Source organism: Cynocephalus volans, chromosome 3 (genome assembly GCF_027409185.1).
Source record: "Cynocephalus volans isolate mCynVol1 chromosome 3, mCynVol1.pri, whole genome shotgun sequence".
NCBI lineage: Eukaryota > Metazoa > Chordata > Mammalia > Dermoptera > Cynocephalidae > Cynocephalus > Cynocephalus volans.
Genome location: NC_084462.1, coordinates 173,160,340 through 173,176,394, shown reverse-complemented (window position 1 = coordinate 173,176,394; position 16,055 = coordinate 173,160,340). Strand labels below are relative to the sequence as shown.

Below are 16,055 nucleotides of genomic sequence, written 5' to 3'. Positions count from 1 at the left end.
TCACTTCGTTGATAGTGTCCCTTGCCATGCAGAAGCTATTTAGTTTGAGGTAGTCCCTTTTGTTTATTTTTGCTTTAGTTGCTGGTGCCTTTGTGGTCTTGTTCAAAAAAGCACTGCCCACTCCGACTTCATGTAGCATTTCCCCTATGTTTTCTTCTAGTAGTTTCATAGTTTCAGGTCTTAAATTTGGGTCTCTAATCCATTTTGAGTTGATTTTTGTGTATGATGAGAGATAGGCATCTAGTTTCAATCTTCTGCTTGTGGATATCCAGTTTGCCCCGCACCATGTATTGAAGAGGCTGTCCTTTCCCGACTGTATGTTCTTGGCACCTGTGTTGAAAATCAGTTGGCTGTAAGTGTATGGGTTTGTTTCTGGGCTTTCTATTCTATTGCATTGGTCTGTCTGTTTTTATGCCAGAACCATGCTGTTTTGGTTACTATAGCTTTTTTATATATTGAAGTCAGGAAGTGTGATTCCTACAGTTTGTTCTTTTGTTCAAGATTGCTTTTGCTGTACGGGTTCTTTGGGGTTCCATACAAATTTTAAGATCATTTTTTCTCTTTCTCTGAAGAATGTCATTGGTACTTTGATAGGGATTGTGTTGAATGTGTAGATTGCTTTGGGTAACACGGACATTTTGGTGATGTTAATTCTTCCAGCCTATGAACATGGGATATCTTTCCATTTATTTGTATCCTCTGCAATTTTTTTCACCAATGTTTTCTAGTTTTCATTTCAGAGGTCTTTCACTTCCTTCATTACATTTACTTCTAGGTATTTCTTTTTTGGGGTAGCTATTGTGCATGGGATTACTTCCTTGATTTCTTCAGCTATTTTGTTATTGGCATATAGGAAGGCTGTTGATTTTTGTATGTTGATTTTGTATCCTGCCACTGTACTGAATTCATTTATTGGTTCTAGTAATTTTTTGGTAGAATCTTTAGGGTTTTCTATTTATACAATTATGTCATCTGCAAATAGGGATAGTTTGACTTCCTTCTTTCCAATTTGGTTCCCCTTTATTGCTTTATTGCTTTCTCTTGCCTTATTATGCTGGCTAGAACTTCCAATACTATGTTAAATAAGAGTGGGGAAAGTGGGCATCATTGTCTTTTTCCAGATCTTAGAGGAAAAGCCTCCAGTTTTTGTCCATTCAGTATGATACTAGCTGTGTATTTTTTGTATACAGCCTTTACTGTGTTGAGGTAAGTTCCTTTTATACCATGTTTGTTGACTGTTTTTATCATGAAGTGGTGTTGGAATTTATCAAATGCTTTTTCTACATCTGTTGAAATGATTATATGTTTTTTTCCTTCATTCTGTTGATGTCATGTATCACGTTTATTGATTTGTGTGTGTTGGACCATCCTTGCATCCCTGGGATGAACCCCACTTGATCATGGTGAATGATCTTTTTAATGTGTTGTTGGACTCTATTTGCTAGTATTTTGTTGAGGATCTTTGCATCTGTGTTCATTAGGGGTATTGGTCTATAGTTTTCCTTTTTTGTTGTATTATTTTTTTTTCCAGTTTTGGTATAAGGTTAATGTTGGACTCAGAATGAGTTGGGAAGTATTCCCTCCTCTTCAGTTTTTGGAAGAGTTTGAGAAGACTTGGTGTTAGTTCTTTTTTAAATGTTTGGTGGAATTCAGCACTGGTCCTGGGGTTTTCTTTGTTGGGAGACTTTTTATTACTACTTCAATCTTATTACTTGCTGTCAGTCTGCTTAGGTTTTCTGGTTTCTTCATGATTCAAACTTCGTAAGTTGTATGTGTCTAGGAATTTATCCATTTCTTCTAGGTTTCCCAGTTTGTTCGCATATAGTTCTTTGTGTAGTCTCTTATAATTTTTTGTATTTCTGTGGTGTCAGTTGTAATGTCTCCTTTTTCATATCTGATTTTATTTATTTGGGCCTCCCTCTTTTTTTCTTCATTAGTCCAGCTAAAGGTTTATCAATTTTGTTTATCTTTTCCAAAGACCAACTCTTTGTTTCGACTGTATTGTTTTTTTAATTTCTAATTCATTTATTTCTGCTCTGCTCTGTTTCATTCTCTCTTATTCTTTTTTCTTTTTGCTCCTCTGATTTGACAATTTCATATGTTTTATCCTTGATCTCACTGATTCTTTCCTCAGTTTGATTAAGTCTGCTGTTGGAGCTTTCTACCGAGTTTTTCAGTTCAGATAATGTATTCTTTATTTCTAGAATTTCTGGGTTTTTTTTTAATTGATTCAGTTCTCTTGTCAAGTTTCTCATTCCGCTTCTAGATTGTTTTCCAGGTATTATCAAATTTTCTATCTGTATTTTCTTGTGACTCCCTGAACATCCTTAAGAGGGTTATTCCAAATTTTCTGTCAGACATTTCATAAATCTGCTGTTCCTCTGGTCCATTGCTGGTGCTTGGTTTGTTTCCTTTGATAGTGTCATATTTCTTTGTTCTTTCTTGCTGTTTGAGTCTTTATATTGATGCCTGGCCATTTGAGGAGACTGCTACCTCTTCTAGGTGTTTTTTGGTAGTGGTAGATCTTTACTGGCTAACGTCAGAGTTTTATCACTGATCTGTGGGGTTTTTTTGTTTTTGTTTTTATTTTAGTTCTGTGTTGGATTATTACCTATCAACACTACTTAAACTCTAAACTGGCACTAATTTATTGTCCTTTAGTTAATTCTAAACTTGGGGGAACTTCCTGTGGGGAACAGCACTTGAGTACTGTGGTTGAGCTAAATTCTGCTTTGCTGCTGTTTCTTGGGGGAAGGCTTTTTGTGCTGCTCAGATTTATTTGTTGGCCTTTTAATCTCTTCCAGATCTTGTGAGGTGAGATACACTAGTGCTGTATAGAAAATCTGGCCCCGGACTGAGTCTTTCCAGCAAACTGCACCCCCTGCAGTTCTGTCTCTCTGACCAGTCTCCACTGAGTGCGGTTGTGCCAGTTGGAAGGCAGATCAGCTGCCCATGCTGTGCTGCCAGCAGGCTGCCTGCTCCCGCACTCCAAATGCTTCCTGTGGAGTGGGCTGTGTGGGGATCTCTCATGATGACTCACCAACATCTGGGTGGCTCCTTTCTTTAGTTGGCTGCAGCCCCTTGCTCCTGTGTGGGTCCACTGAAACCCTTTTAGTGGTCTAGCTGGCATGGGGGCTGGTATACTGCTCTGAAGCCCTCTTCTCCCTTGCAGACTGCAAGTAACTTCATGCATAGGGCACAGCTTTTGTCAGCTTCTGCTCCATGTGCTACAACTTCTTCTCTCCCCTCACCAGGGCTGGCCCTGAAGTGGCTGGGGCTCAAAACGGTAGGCAGCAGTCCCTTCTTTCTCTCGCTGCAGCTTCTGCCACCTTCACAAACTCCACAGGTCTCACCTCCTCTTCCCCTGAGCTCCAGCAGTCCCACGTTGGCAGTCTTTGCTTTTTTAATAGTTGAAAATTGGTTGTGGGAGAGAGTGACTCTGGGGACCATCTATTGTGCCATCTTGATGACATGTCTCCTCTTAAATTAATGTATGTATTTAGTTCAGTCTCAGCCCTGTCTACACATTAGAATCACCTGTGTAATACTTTCTGATGCCCAGTCTCCCCTCCAGAGAGTCTGATTCCATTGTATGAGGTAGGCCTAGGCATTGGTGTTTCGTTTTTAACAAGATTCACAGGTATATCTAATGGGCATTCAGGGTTGTGAACCATTGGTCTAGGCTGTCTTTTCAGCAGGTGAAAATAGTTCAGCCCTGAAAGTAAATAGCAGGTAATAAGTTTTGTTTTTAATTTTAATAATTTATTTTACACTATATCCAAGGTATTATCACCTCAACATATAGTTAATATTAAAAGTTATTGAGATATTTTGCATTCTTTTTCACATACTGGTTCCTTAAAATATGGTGTAATTGGGCCGGCCCCGTGGCGCACTCGGGAGAGTGCAGTGCTTGGGAGCACAGTGGCGCTCCCGCCGCGGGTTCGGATCCTATATAGGGATGGCCAGTCACTGGCTGAGTGCGGTGCGGACGACACCAAGCCAAGGGTTGCGATCCCCTTACCGGTCACAAAAAGACAAAAAAAAAAAATATTGTATAATTTACACTTAGAACACATCTCAAGTCAGTCACTAAATTTTCTGTTGGAACACTTGATCTGTATTTAGATTTTATAAAATTTACAGGTGAAAAAATAGATTTACAAACCCAGGTTGTTCTAAACATACTCAGAAGTTTTCCAACAGCAGGCAGTTCCTCAGAAAGTTAAACATAGAGTTACTACATGACCCAGAAGTTCTACTCCTAGGTGTACACCAAAAAGAATTGAAAATACGGGATATGTTCACATAAAAACTTGTACAAGGGTGCTGGCTTGTTAGCTCACTTGGGAGAGTGTGGTGCTGATAACAGCAAGAGTGAGGGTTCATTTACCTGTACCAGCCAGTAGTCAAAAGCCCAAAAAACATATAGGAATGTTTGTGGCAGCATTATTTGTAATAGCCCAAATCTGGACATAGTACAAATATCCAGCAGTTGCTGCATGGATAAACAAACAGTGGTATATTCATACAAGGAAATATTATTCAGCCATTAAAAGGAATGAAATATTGATACATGCTACATCATGGATGACCCTTGAAAACATGATTAGTTAAAGACAACAGACACAAAAGGCCACATATTGTATGGTTCCATTTATATGAAATATCCAGAATAGGCAAATCCATAGAGAAATAAAGTAGATTAATGGTTACCAGGGGCTGGGGTTAGGAAGGAAGGGGTAGAGGATTTCTTTTTGGATTGACCCAAATATCCTGGAATTAGGTAGTGGTAATGGTGCACAACTCAGTGAATACACTGAAAACTACTGAAATGTATACCTTACAGGGGTGAACTTTATAGTATGTGAATTATCTCTCGGTAAATCTGTTATTAGAAAAAGTTTTTCAGTAACAGAATTGAGTATTAAGTATGTTTCAATTTAAATTAATTACAATGAATAGACTTAAAAATTCAGTTCCTCAGTTGCATTAGACATACTCAGTAGACTTCAGCAGTAGTCCTCTTGCTGTTTTTCTCCAAAACGAGTTGATCTTGAATCAGAAGTTTGTGGGCTTTAGTTATTGGCGTGTAACTACAAAAGTTTTCTGACTTCTGAGTTTTCTGGTGATGGGAGCTTTTGAAAATAAGGGTAACAGTTCTCAGAACTGGGAGATTTAATTCTGAACAGGCTAACAAGTGACAGGCAATGTGTTTTTCAGAGTGTGCTTTAAAAGTTTCCTAGCTAAAAATCACATTAAATAGTTTACTAGAAAATTTGAAATAAGGGGAAAACATTAGCGATGATGTCAGAGAAGATCAACTGTTTACTTAATTCTGTTTTCTAAGAGACTTCCTTGTTTTCTGTAGACCTGTTAGCCATTGATCAGCTAGTATCAGATCAGACTTAATATCCAAGTGACAAGATTCAGCTGGGGAATTTCTTAAAAAATAGATTCCTAAACCCACTCTTGGAAATTCCATTTCAGTAAGCCTGGGAAAGGCCTTGGATGGCTGTATTTTTAACAAACTCCCTAGCTGATTTTGATGCATTGATGCATTGTGGGAGCCACAACCTTAGATTTCCTATTCTTTAGCTCCTAACAAATGAATTTTTTTCCCTCCCTATTATGTTATTGGGCTGAGCTAATAAATCCCTTAAGTTATCTGAATGGATAATTGTAAAATGTATTTCAAAGCTAAATGATATAATGAGTATGATATAAATATTTACCACAGAATGAGTTTGCTGCACGTCTTAATAAAGTGGAAGTGGAACGTCAGAATTTGGCAGAAGCAGTTACTCTGGCAGAAAGAAAATACTCAGATGAGAAGAAGAGAGTTGATGAACTACAGCAGCAAGTCAAGCAATACAAGTTGAACTTGGAGTCCTCTAAGCAGGAATTAGTTGACTACAAGCAAAAAGCTACTAGAATACTTCAGGTAAGCACGAAATGTACATTTTTGGATGTTTAGATTAGTCGTTAACTGAGAAGACACTTTGAGACTCTGTGTAGATATCTATAAGATGATTTTTTTGTGTTTGGCTGGATTGGCTTGCTTCAGGTGCCTTGCTCTACTTAGAAATTTTATAAAAAGGATGAAATATCTCTTGTTCCTACCATTGTTTTTTTAAAAATGTTATTTTGCCACTACCCAGTTCAAGTCTTCAACCAATCACCTTAATACCTGTGATATTAATGTTTGTTGTTAAGCAGCTGTTTTGTTGTTCCTTGCTGATCTCCCATTGAATTTTTTGGTGCTTCTGCTCTAGGCCTCATCTAGCTCTCAGAATTGACTCACCCTGCATTTTTCCCCCTCCCTTAGATCTAAGGTGACCTTACCCTCTACTTTAATAAAAAAGATTGTAGTCATCTAATGTAGTTTTCAACTTCTCTTTCCTTTTCTGCTTATATCAAAGGGAAAACACAGAATAATTTTTTTGCCTGTCCATTGATTCCATCTCCTCCTACCTCATTTTATCCCTTTCTCTGTAAATCTGTCCCCTTTCTTCTTGTGTGTCTCTCTCCACTGCTGCCTTCTCGGCTTACTCAAGAGCACATGGTTACTTAGTGGAAGAAAGAAGACTAGAACTTAGAACTCCTCCGTAAGAAAAAAACAATCTCATTTAGCTTTTTGACCACTTTGAACTATTTCCCTGTCCTCCTTTCTTTCAATGTCAGACTTATCCAAATTGTTATATATATATGCTGTCATCATTTCTTTAGAACTTGTTAACTTTAACTCCTTCATGTGATTTCTGTCCCTACTACATTTCTGAAATGGTCTTCTCAAAACGTTTTAATGACCTAAATGTATATTCTCTGTCCTTTTTTAAACTTCCATACACTTTGATTTTGGTAGCACATTTGGCACTGTTAACCCTCCCACCTTCTTGAAGCTCCTGCATTCTATGCCACTCACACTACTTGGGCTTTTTTTTTTTTTTTTTTGTCTTTTCCTGCTGCTGTTTCTGACTCTCTTGGACCCTCTTCCCAATCTCCAAAAGTAAGAGTCCTCTTAAATTCTCTCCTGAACCCTCTTTCTTACGCTGCATTGTCACATACTCACTCTGCTTCTATCTGTTGCCTCCATGTGATGTCAAGCATGTCTACAGCCCTAACTTCCTGACCCTAGTTTCTAGCTGCCTGCAGTGCATCCCAAACCCGAACTAGCTTTTCCCTCATTCTCCTGTTTTAGTAAATATTATCGCCATCTGGCAATAAAGCATGAAACCTCAGGCCTACTTTTGACTCAACCTTTTTCCTTTAGACCCGATCTCCTACTGGCAAACACGTTTTTGATTCCACCTACATGAAATAATATGTCCATCTCCTCCAAACCTGTCTTTCTAATTATTTTTGTTGTATCACTCTAATTTGTTAATTCATTGAAAAGGTACTTATTGAGCACGTAACTATTCACTAGGCACTATGATAGGTGATGAGGATACAAAGATAAAAAGATGGTCCTATTCCTTTAAGGGAGCATTCAGTTTAGTGGGGAAAAAACTGAGGTAATTCATACAATGAAGTTATCGATGGAGTACGGTGGGAGCTTGAGAGAAGCAGCCCTTAAAATTTGCCTGGGGATGTCTGGGATCACTGCACTGAGGAAATGGTGTATAAAGAGAAACTTGAAGGATGAGTAGGAACACTCATGATAGGGAAGAGATTTCAGATAGAACAGCCCATGCCAGAGCAAGGGGCCTAAGAGAACATGCATATTTGGGGACTGCAACTAGTTCCCTGTTGCTAGAGCATAAAATATTAGAGATTAAGAAATGGGAGATAAAACTCAGTGAGAGACAGAAGCCAGATTGTGGAGGGACTTGAATACCATGCAGAGGAGTTTTGATTTTAATTCTGTAAGTGATGGGGGAGGGGCTATTAAAGAATTTGAGTAGCATGATCAGATTTGAGTGTAAGAACTGTGGCAGCAATGAAGAGGTTAGGGTAGACTTGGACCTCTATCTTGTTCATCATTGTATACCCAGCACAGTGCCAAGTTCTCAATAAATTATTGAATGCATTGAAGAGATACAGGGAGGGATGGTGAGATCAGAGGCATGTAGATGGTAAGAGGCGATTATAAGGAATAATGAGTACCTGGTCTAAGCTTGTGGCAGTGAGGATGTCAAATGGGGCAGCTAAGAGATATGGAGGAGGTAGAATATATGAGACTTGGAGTTTTAATTGGAGAGAAGGGGGAAAAGGCAAGCAGAATTAGGATGACTCCAGGTTTCTGGTTTGAGTGTATGAATGATGTTCCCTTATAGTATAAAAGGGGAAACAGGGAAGACAGCAGATTAGGGTTGAAGGAGATTATGACAATTATGATGAGTTTGCAAAATTGATGTGACATTAAGGCAAAACTGTTAGGAAGGAAATTAGAAACTCAGGCCTGAAGCTCTGTAGAGAGATGTGGGCATTAGCCATGTGGAGATGGCTGAGTGAACTGGGAGAGTGGACAAGATTATCTAAGGATGGTTGTAGCCTGATGGGGGAACAGGGCTGGGGTCTGAGAACACAGTCTTAAACATCAGCATTTTCAAATTGGCAAAGGAAAAGAGCCTGCACAAGAAAAATACTGAGAAGGAGAGTGGTCAGAGGGTGGCGAGAATCAGGAACAGACTGACGCCATCCAGGGAGGCCAAGCAATGGCAGAGTTCCAAGTGGGGAATAGTCCTCAGATGGCAGACAGCTCTGATGTGATGATGTGGTGAGGACTGAGCAGAATTCTTGGATTTATAACTCAGAGGTCCCTGGGGACCTCACAAAGGAGAGTTCCAGGGCACATTAGGAGGTGAAGATGTGAAGACAGGAACACCTTGACTACAAACATGAGGACAGGACAGTAGATAGGGGTATGAGGCTGGGAGTTTTTGTTTTTTGAATTTTAAAAAATAAATCTGTATAAATTATCTTGTTTATTATAAAAAACTTGAAAAATACAAAAAAAAGTTTGAAGAAGGAAATGGAAATAACCCAAAATTCTACCACATAGAGAAGGAAAAATTATCTTGATGGACAGGAGTGACTTTAAAATATTTATATTTAAGATGGAAGAGCTTTTCGTCCTTATTATTACTAGTGTTGAATTAGCATTTTATAAACTGGTCTTCCCATGTCAAATCTCTTCTTCTGACTCCTTCTTTATGCCAGGGGTCAGCATTGGCCAAAGAGTAAATACTATAGACTTTGCAGGCTATACGGGGTCTCCTTTTCATATTCTTTGTTTCTATTTTTTACATTTTTTTTTTTTTTTTAACATAAGAATCATTTTTAGCTTGCGGGCTGTGAACAGGCCACAGGCCAGATCTGGCCCATGGACCACAGTTTGAGAACACTGGCTTTATACCACTGTCAGATTAACCCTCCTAAAATGCATCTCTGGTCATATTATGCCCCTGTCTACTTTTTGGTAATTTGTTTTAGCCTGTAATTTGTTTTCATAAAATTAAAACATTTTAGCCTGGCATCTGGAGCTCCTACAAATTGGTTCAAACATATTATCTGAGCTACATATCAATACTTTTTTTTGCAGCTGGAGATTAAGGGGATCTAAACCCTTGACCTTGGTGTTTCACAATATTTTTTGTAGACTCTCTGTCCTTTTGCTTTTTTATGCTTTTTAGAAAAAAATGCTTTGTCCTCTGTTTTCTCTACACTCTGACAAATCTTAGCCATACTTCCAGGCCAGCATAAATGGTATCTTTCAAGTAAATAAAGCCCTCTCTTTACCAGAAGTGATTTCCCCTCCTCAGAACTCTGCAAGTAATTTAACCATATCCCTCTCTCAACTTGTTTTTATTACCTTGTACTGGATGCTTATAACTTCCTTTTAGTTTATAAGACAGAGAGGGTACTATCCAGAGTGAGAGATATTATCTTTATTATACAGAACACTTAGCACAGTGCCAAACCCATTGTAGGTGCTCCATAAATACTTGAGTGAAATGTGATGGGAGGGAAAAAAAAGCATGAGAAAAAAGTATGAGAAAAATCTTGTTTATAACAAGTTTTCGAATGTAACGTGATTGTAGGGGCAAAATTCCAAGGATATTGTATAGCAAAGCTCTATTGCATTTTTATCCCTATGGATTTAATAATCTGTGGACTTTCTTTGATGGAGACAATAATTGGAATGTTACCGTAGTGGGTTAGTTTCTGTATGGTAGATGATACTATAAAAGCCATCTCCACTTTGCTTAAACACATTTCTTTTTTTATCATAGTCTAAAGAAAAATTGATTAACAGCTTAAAGGAAGGTTCTGGTTTTGAAGGCCTAGATAACAATACTGCTAATAGCATGGAGCTAGAAGAACTTCGGCATGAGAAGGAGATGCAACGGGAGGAAATACAGAAGCTGATGGGCCAGATACATCAACTGAGATCTGAAGTACAAGTAAGATTCATTGTGGTTCAGCTTGACAAGGAACCATATACCTACCCCCAGCTATTAACACTTTGAGAGGTGATGGATTCTATATTTTGGGGAAAGGGCATTAGTGAAATAATGTGTGAAACTTCTGCTAGAATATTAGTTTCCATATAGAAGTGAATCTATAGCAGTAGGTTTCTTGTCCATTGATTGGCTGTAAAGTTATGGGAATAAGAAACACAGGTGACCAGATTTATTCATTCAACAAATTCTTACCAAGTTCTTGCTATGTGCCTAAGTTTGAAGTTATAACAGGGAACCAGACAGAATCTTCATGTTTATGGATCTTACGTTCTAGTGGTTAAAAGCAAATTAGATTTGGGTTTATCTACAAAACTGGGATGTTTTCTGATATTAGAATGGGCTCAGGGATGGTCTTTTAATTATAGTTTTATATATAGTTTTATAACTTGTAGTTTTTGTCTAATTACTATATTTAATCTAAAAGTAAATGGGCCATTTATTTGGCTTAAAAATGGGGTCTTTGACATAAATATAGGAAGAAATCTCTGAGGATGAGAGAAAATAAAGTTCAGGGTAATACACCTTTTTTTCCTTAAAAAAAACAACACTTTTTGCAGAAAATGAATATTCATCAGTGCATGAACCCTGCAAGTCACTGATTTGTAAAACTTATGTGAACTACAAAGTAAAGTGTGGAAGTTGTGAGAATAGGATATCTTGTCTAGAACATAGACTTGAATATCAGACAGACCTGGATATAGATCCCATCTTTGGTATGTGCTTAATAGCTGTTAACTTGCACAAGGCACTTCATCTAGCTTAGCCTTAGTTTTCTCATCTGTAAAATACAGGTAAACAAAGGTTCTTTTGACAGTAAGGGAAAATATACATAAAGGACCTAGCATTGTTCCTGATATGTAATAGGCTCTCAGTAAATAATAGCTGCTGTTATTTCTGGATTTATTCTTATTCTTTAAAGTGGGATTTTTTTTTTTTTAATCTGTAAATAATTTTGAATTCCAAAGATTTCAGTCCTATGAACTTAGGTATGTATTCCATGTCTTTTGGGTGAGATTATGAAAAATATGATTTGTTTTATTTAGTATCTTATCCCAGCATCATTAACGACATTGACCTGTTTTCCTACCCTTCGCAAGAAGTTTATGAAATCTGTGATAAAAAGTATTAGGTCTAGTAAAATGGAAGATTCATTAGTAGTTATAATAGCTATCATTTACTGAGCACTTATACGACAGACACTGCACCAAGCACTTGACATATGTCCTTACCATATTCCTTACCAAAACTCTGTGAGCAGGTGATGGTATCCTCGTTTTATAGTTGAAAATATTTAGGCCCAAAGAAGAAAGTAACTTGCCATGAGGCTAGTAAAATGGCAGAGCCAGGATTAGAACCCTAGTCTATATAACTCTAGAACAGATGTTCTTAACGAGTATGCATATGGCCTGCCTCTCAAGAATTCACCTGATTTAGTCAAATTGATGACAAAGATTGATCTACCTTCTACTAAAAAAACTCAAAGGTAAGGAAAAATAATAGTAATTATTCCTTTTTCCTCTAAATCCACAAAGTTGTGTGAGTTTACATTGCTCTCTGATTACCTGGGAGTATTGTTAATCTCAGTTCTTTCAAGCATTATGTGAAGTTTCAGAGTATGTGGACATGAGTGTAAAAAGAATGTATCAAAAGATAAAAAGCAAAATTAAGATACTGATTTTAATCTTTTGTAGTAGTATATGAATGGACTAATGCCTAACCCTTATTGGGAAATATAGAAACCTAGAACTATGTTTTTTGCCATTTAACAAGAAATCCAGAAAAGTGGTTTTTGAGTTTGAAGAAGTGAGAGTAAGGAATATGGTAAGATGTAAAAACAGATAACAGTATTAAAGTGAAAAAAAGAAAATTATAACCTGAAATTTCAGGGGACTAATTCAGTGAAGTCCTTTTTGGTATTATATTTCCGTTCTTTTTCAAATTGTTAGCTTTTGAATAGAGACAAAAGTCTCCCAGTGAGCCACTTTTTACTCATACTCATGAAACAAGGTAGTTTATGTGCTGCAGCCCTGTTCACTCTGCTCACTATTAGCCATATGATATGATGAAGGTGTCAGTTTATAAGCTCCTTACAGGCTGAAACCGTTTCTCACTCATCTTTATCCCTCTGTGCCTATTGAGCCCAGTTCATGGCACATAACGGTTGCTCAGTAAATGTTGAACTGAACAGCTAATTACTGCTTTCACATGTAAGGTTCTTTTTTTTTTTTTAGGATATGGAGACTCAACAGGTTAGTGAAGCAGAATCAGCAAGAGAACAGTTACAAGATTTACAAGACCAAATAGCTGGGCAGAAAGCATCTAAACAAGAACTAGAGACAGAATTGGACAGACTGAAGCAGGTAAGGATTATAGATTGATGATTATTGAGAAAGACTCTGTCCTCTAGTGGTCATAGGATGAGACCTTCGTGTAAAGGAACTCACTGAAATTCTTAGAGTACGGGCTTAGAGTGTTAGCAGTAGATAGGACCTTATAGGTCCTTCCTACCTTACCATCCTACCTACCTTGTTTTTTAACAGATGAAAAATAAAGGCACAAAATGGTGATGGGACTTGCCCAATATTGTACAACTAATTAAAGAATAGAATAGAACCCAAGATTCCTGTCTCAGTGCCCAGAATTCTTTCTACTACCCTGTCTATATTTTATTATATCTCCTTGTCAGAGTATGCATGTTTAAAAATCTTTAATAAAATATACTATATATTGATAGTTGATTTTCATAGTTTATTACATTTGTACTTTCTAGGAACAACAGTAAATATTATTTAATAGAAATACAAATACAACATTAGTGTCATATTAACTGCCTTTTCTGCTTGAGACTGTTCTTACAAATCATGTTTAAAATTGTATTTTATTGTTCAGTTGACAGTTGTCTGCTCCCAAGCCAAATTATTTTACTTTAATGTGCTTATATAATAGTGTCAGTATTAACACAGTTGAACATGGTTATAGTCACATTTTCAGAATAAGATTCTATAGCTAATATTAATAACATCTTTAATTTACTGGGTAGCTACATTGCTATAGGCCCTTAGTATATATCTTATTTCATACTCACAATAATATCGCCACTATTCTCTTCACTTTGCAGAAAACTATTCTTATAATTCTCAGTGCATTACTTAAAACATACTCAGCTTTGTGCCTTTAAATTCTTTAAAGATTTTTTTATTAGTATTTATTATTTCTTAACGGGCTCAATTCTCAGAGAAATGTTTGTTTGTATTATGAAAGTAGTACTTAAAATCTGTTTCCTAAGTAGTAAGGTAAAAACTCACCAAGTAGCAGCCTTCAGGGTATGTCATAGACTATTTTAGATAATTTAGTTATAAGATTAGCTGTCCTTTCAGAAATTGCATTTTAATTTATTCAAGGGGCTATTACGTATTAAAAGGCAACAATTTGATGTTCTTGATGATTACTGAGATAATTTTTATTTTATTATAGCAGGCGGTTTTACTACACCCTCTTCCCAGTTCCCTTTTTAAAATGAGGGAGTTAATTAGAGGAAAATGGAGCTGAATGTAGCTATAGGCTATTTACTTATTAACCAGATATTGTACAAGATGTAAATTATTAAATTTGGGGATTAAATAGTCCTTTAGTGCTCTTCATTAATTTAAGTAATTTCAACCTTAAATTTTGTGCTAGCCTAGACTAGCTTGAAAGAAACCAGGCAAACCTTCTTGTAAATTATGATTCTCCTACCCTAATTACCTTTCTAATTATCTCTTTTCTCACTTATCTCAATTTTTTCAGTCTATGAAATCTATAGACATGTAGCAGCTTGGTTCCTTATCACCTTTGCTTCTTCGTACAGCTCCTTTACTGCTGCTTTACTCCTTTACTGTCTGCATAGTTAAGCAGAATGCTTTTGAAAGTACCTTGTAACTCTATTCTTTCTTCCTTGTTCTACAGTATATTTCAGTGATTTGAGTATATTTTTGTATTGGCATGTGCTTTGCTCTTAGATTCTAAACTGAATCTGACTGAGCATACCCATTGTACAAACTAACTGCATTAGTGCAGTTGTTAGTAAATCTGGAGGTATTTCTTTTTTTCTGTCTTCTATCACTGCTGGAACAAAACAGGTGCAAGATACTGCCTGATACAAATAAGCACATGAAAAGCTGCTCAACATCATTAATCATTAGGGAAATGCAAAATAAAACCACTATGGGATACCACTACATACCCACTAGAATAGCTACACTTAGAAAGACTGACAATACCAAGTGTTGGCAAGGATGTGGAAAAACTGGAACCATCTCTTACTGCTGGTAGGAATGCAAAATGGTACAGCTATTTTGAAAACAATGCAAAAAACAACTTGGCAGCTTTTTTCCTGTAAATTAGACATAAACTTACTATATGATCCAGCAGTTCTACTCTATCCAGCAGTTCTGTTCTTAAGTCTCTACTGAAGAAAATGAAAATGTATGACTACATAAAGACTTGTGCTTATATATTCATGGCAGTTTTATTCAGAAAAGTTAAAAACTAGAAAGCACCTAAATAACCATCAGGGGTGAATGCATAAACAAAATGATATATCCATGTAATGAAATATTTCTCAGTAATAAAAAGGACAAACTATTGATACATGTTACAACATAGAGGAATCACAGAAACATTATGCTAAGTGAAAGAAGCCAGCACAAAGTATTGCATACTATATGATTCCATTTATATGACATTCTAGAACAAGCAAAGCTATAGTGGTAGAAAGCAGATCAGTGGTTATCAGGGGATGGGGAAAAGGAATTGAATGCAGAGGGCACAAGAGAACTTCTTGAGGTGATGGAAGTGTTCTGTGTCATGATTGTGGTAGTCGGTTACACAATTGTCAGAATTCATCTAATCACTTAAAATTCACTTAATTCACTTAAAATCGGTAAATTATATTATGTGTAAATTATATCTCAGGAATGCTGATTTTCGTAACGGTACTGTTTGATAGTATAAGAAGAAAAATTAAGAGACCATGGCCTGAATTAGTTACCAGTTGATTATATATGACTCTTTTTTTGTTCCATAAAGTAATTTATTGATTTTTTTCCCTAGCACACAGAAACATCCCCCACCATCTAGTGTGACATCGAAATTTGATAAAATTTTTCCCCGTCTTTTTTATACTTAAATGTAAATTTCAAAAAAAAAAATAGATCTTTCAGTTTTATTTTTTTAAATCAGTAAATGTCATTAAATATTTTTCGAAAGCACAATTTTAATGGCTATATAATATTCCACAATGGGTACTGACTATGTAATCCAGTTAGATATGCTCCTGTTATTGAACAGTTTTGTTTTTGCTATGATTTTGCTATGATTGTCCTGGTATGAGCATCTTTGACTTTAAATCTTTGATTGTTTCCTTAGATTAGATTTCTAGGAAAGGAATTACTGGATTAAAATCTATAAATCTTTCAGTCTCATAATATATTTTGTTAAATTGCTTTTCAGAAGGAGTTTTTATCAACTTGTATATGATGATAAAATTCCTGTTTGCATCCTTGCCTACATTAGATGTAGTTAAAAATGTATTTGTTTCATTAATAG

The 16,055-nt window shown here is 36.4% G+C and overlaps 1 protein-coding gene across 2 annotated transcripts in view; it reads left to right on the top strand.

Annotated features, from left to right (window-relative positions):
• Window positions 1–16,055, top strand: part of GOLGA5 (golgin A5) — a 49,637-nt gene that overhangs the window by 22,226 nt on the left and 11,356 nt on the right. For both annotated transcript variants that reach the window (XM_063090486.1, XM_063090487.1), the window contains exons 6-8: window positions 5,741–5,944; window positions 10,239–10,409; window positions 12,701–12,829. In XM_063090486.1, the coding sequence (XP_062946556.1) occupies window positions 5,741–5,944; window positions 10,239–10,409; window positions 12,701–12,829 (504 nt within the window). The remainder of the gene's footprint in view (window positions 1–5,740; window positions 5,945–10,238; window positions 10,410–12,700; window positions 12,830–16,055) is intronic.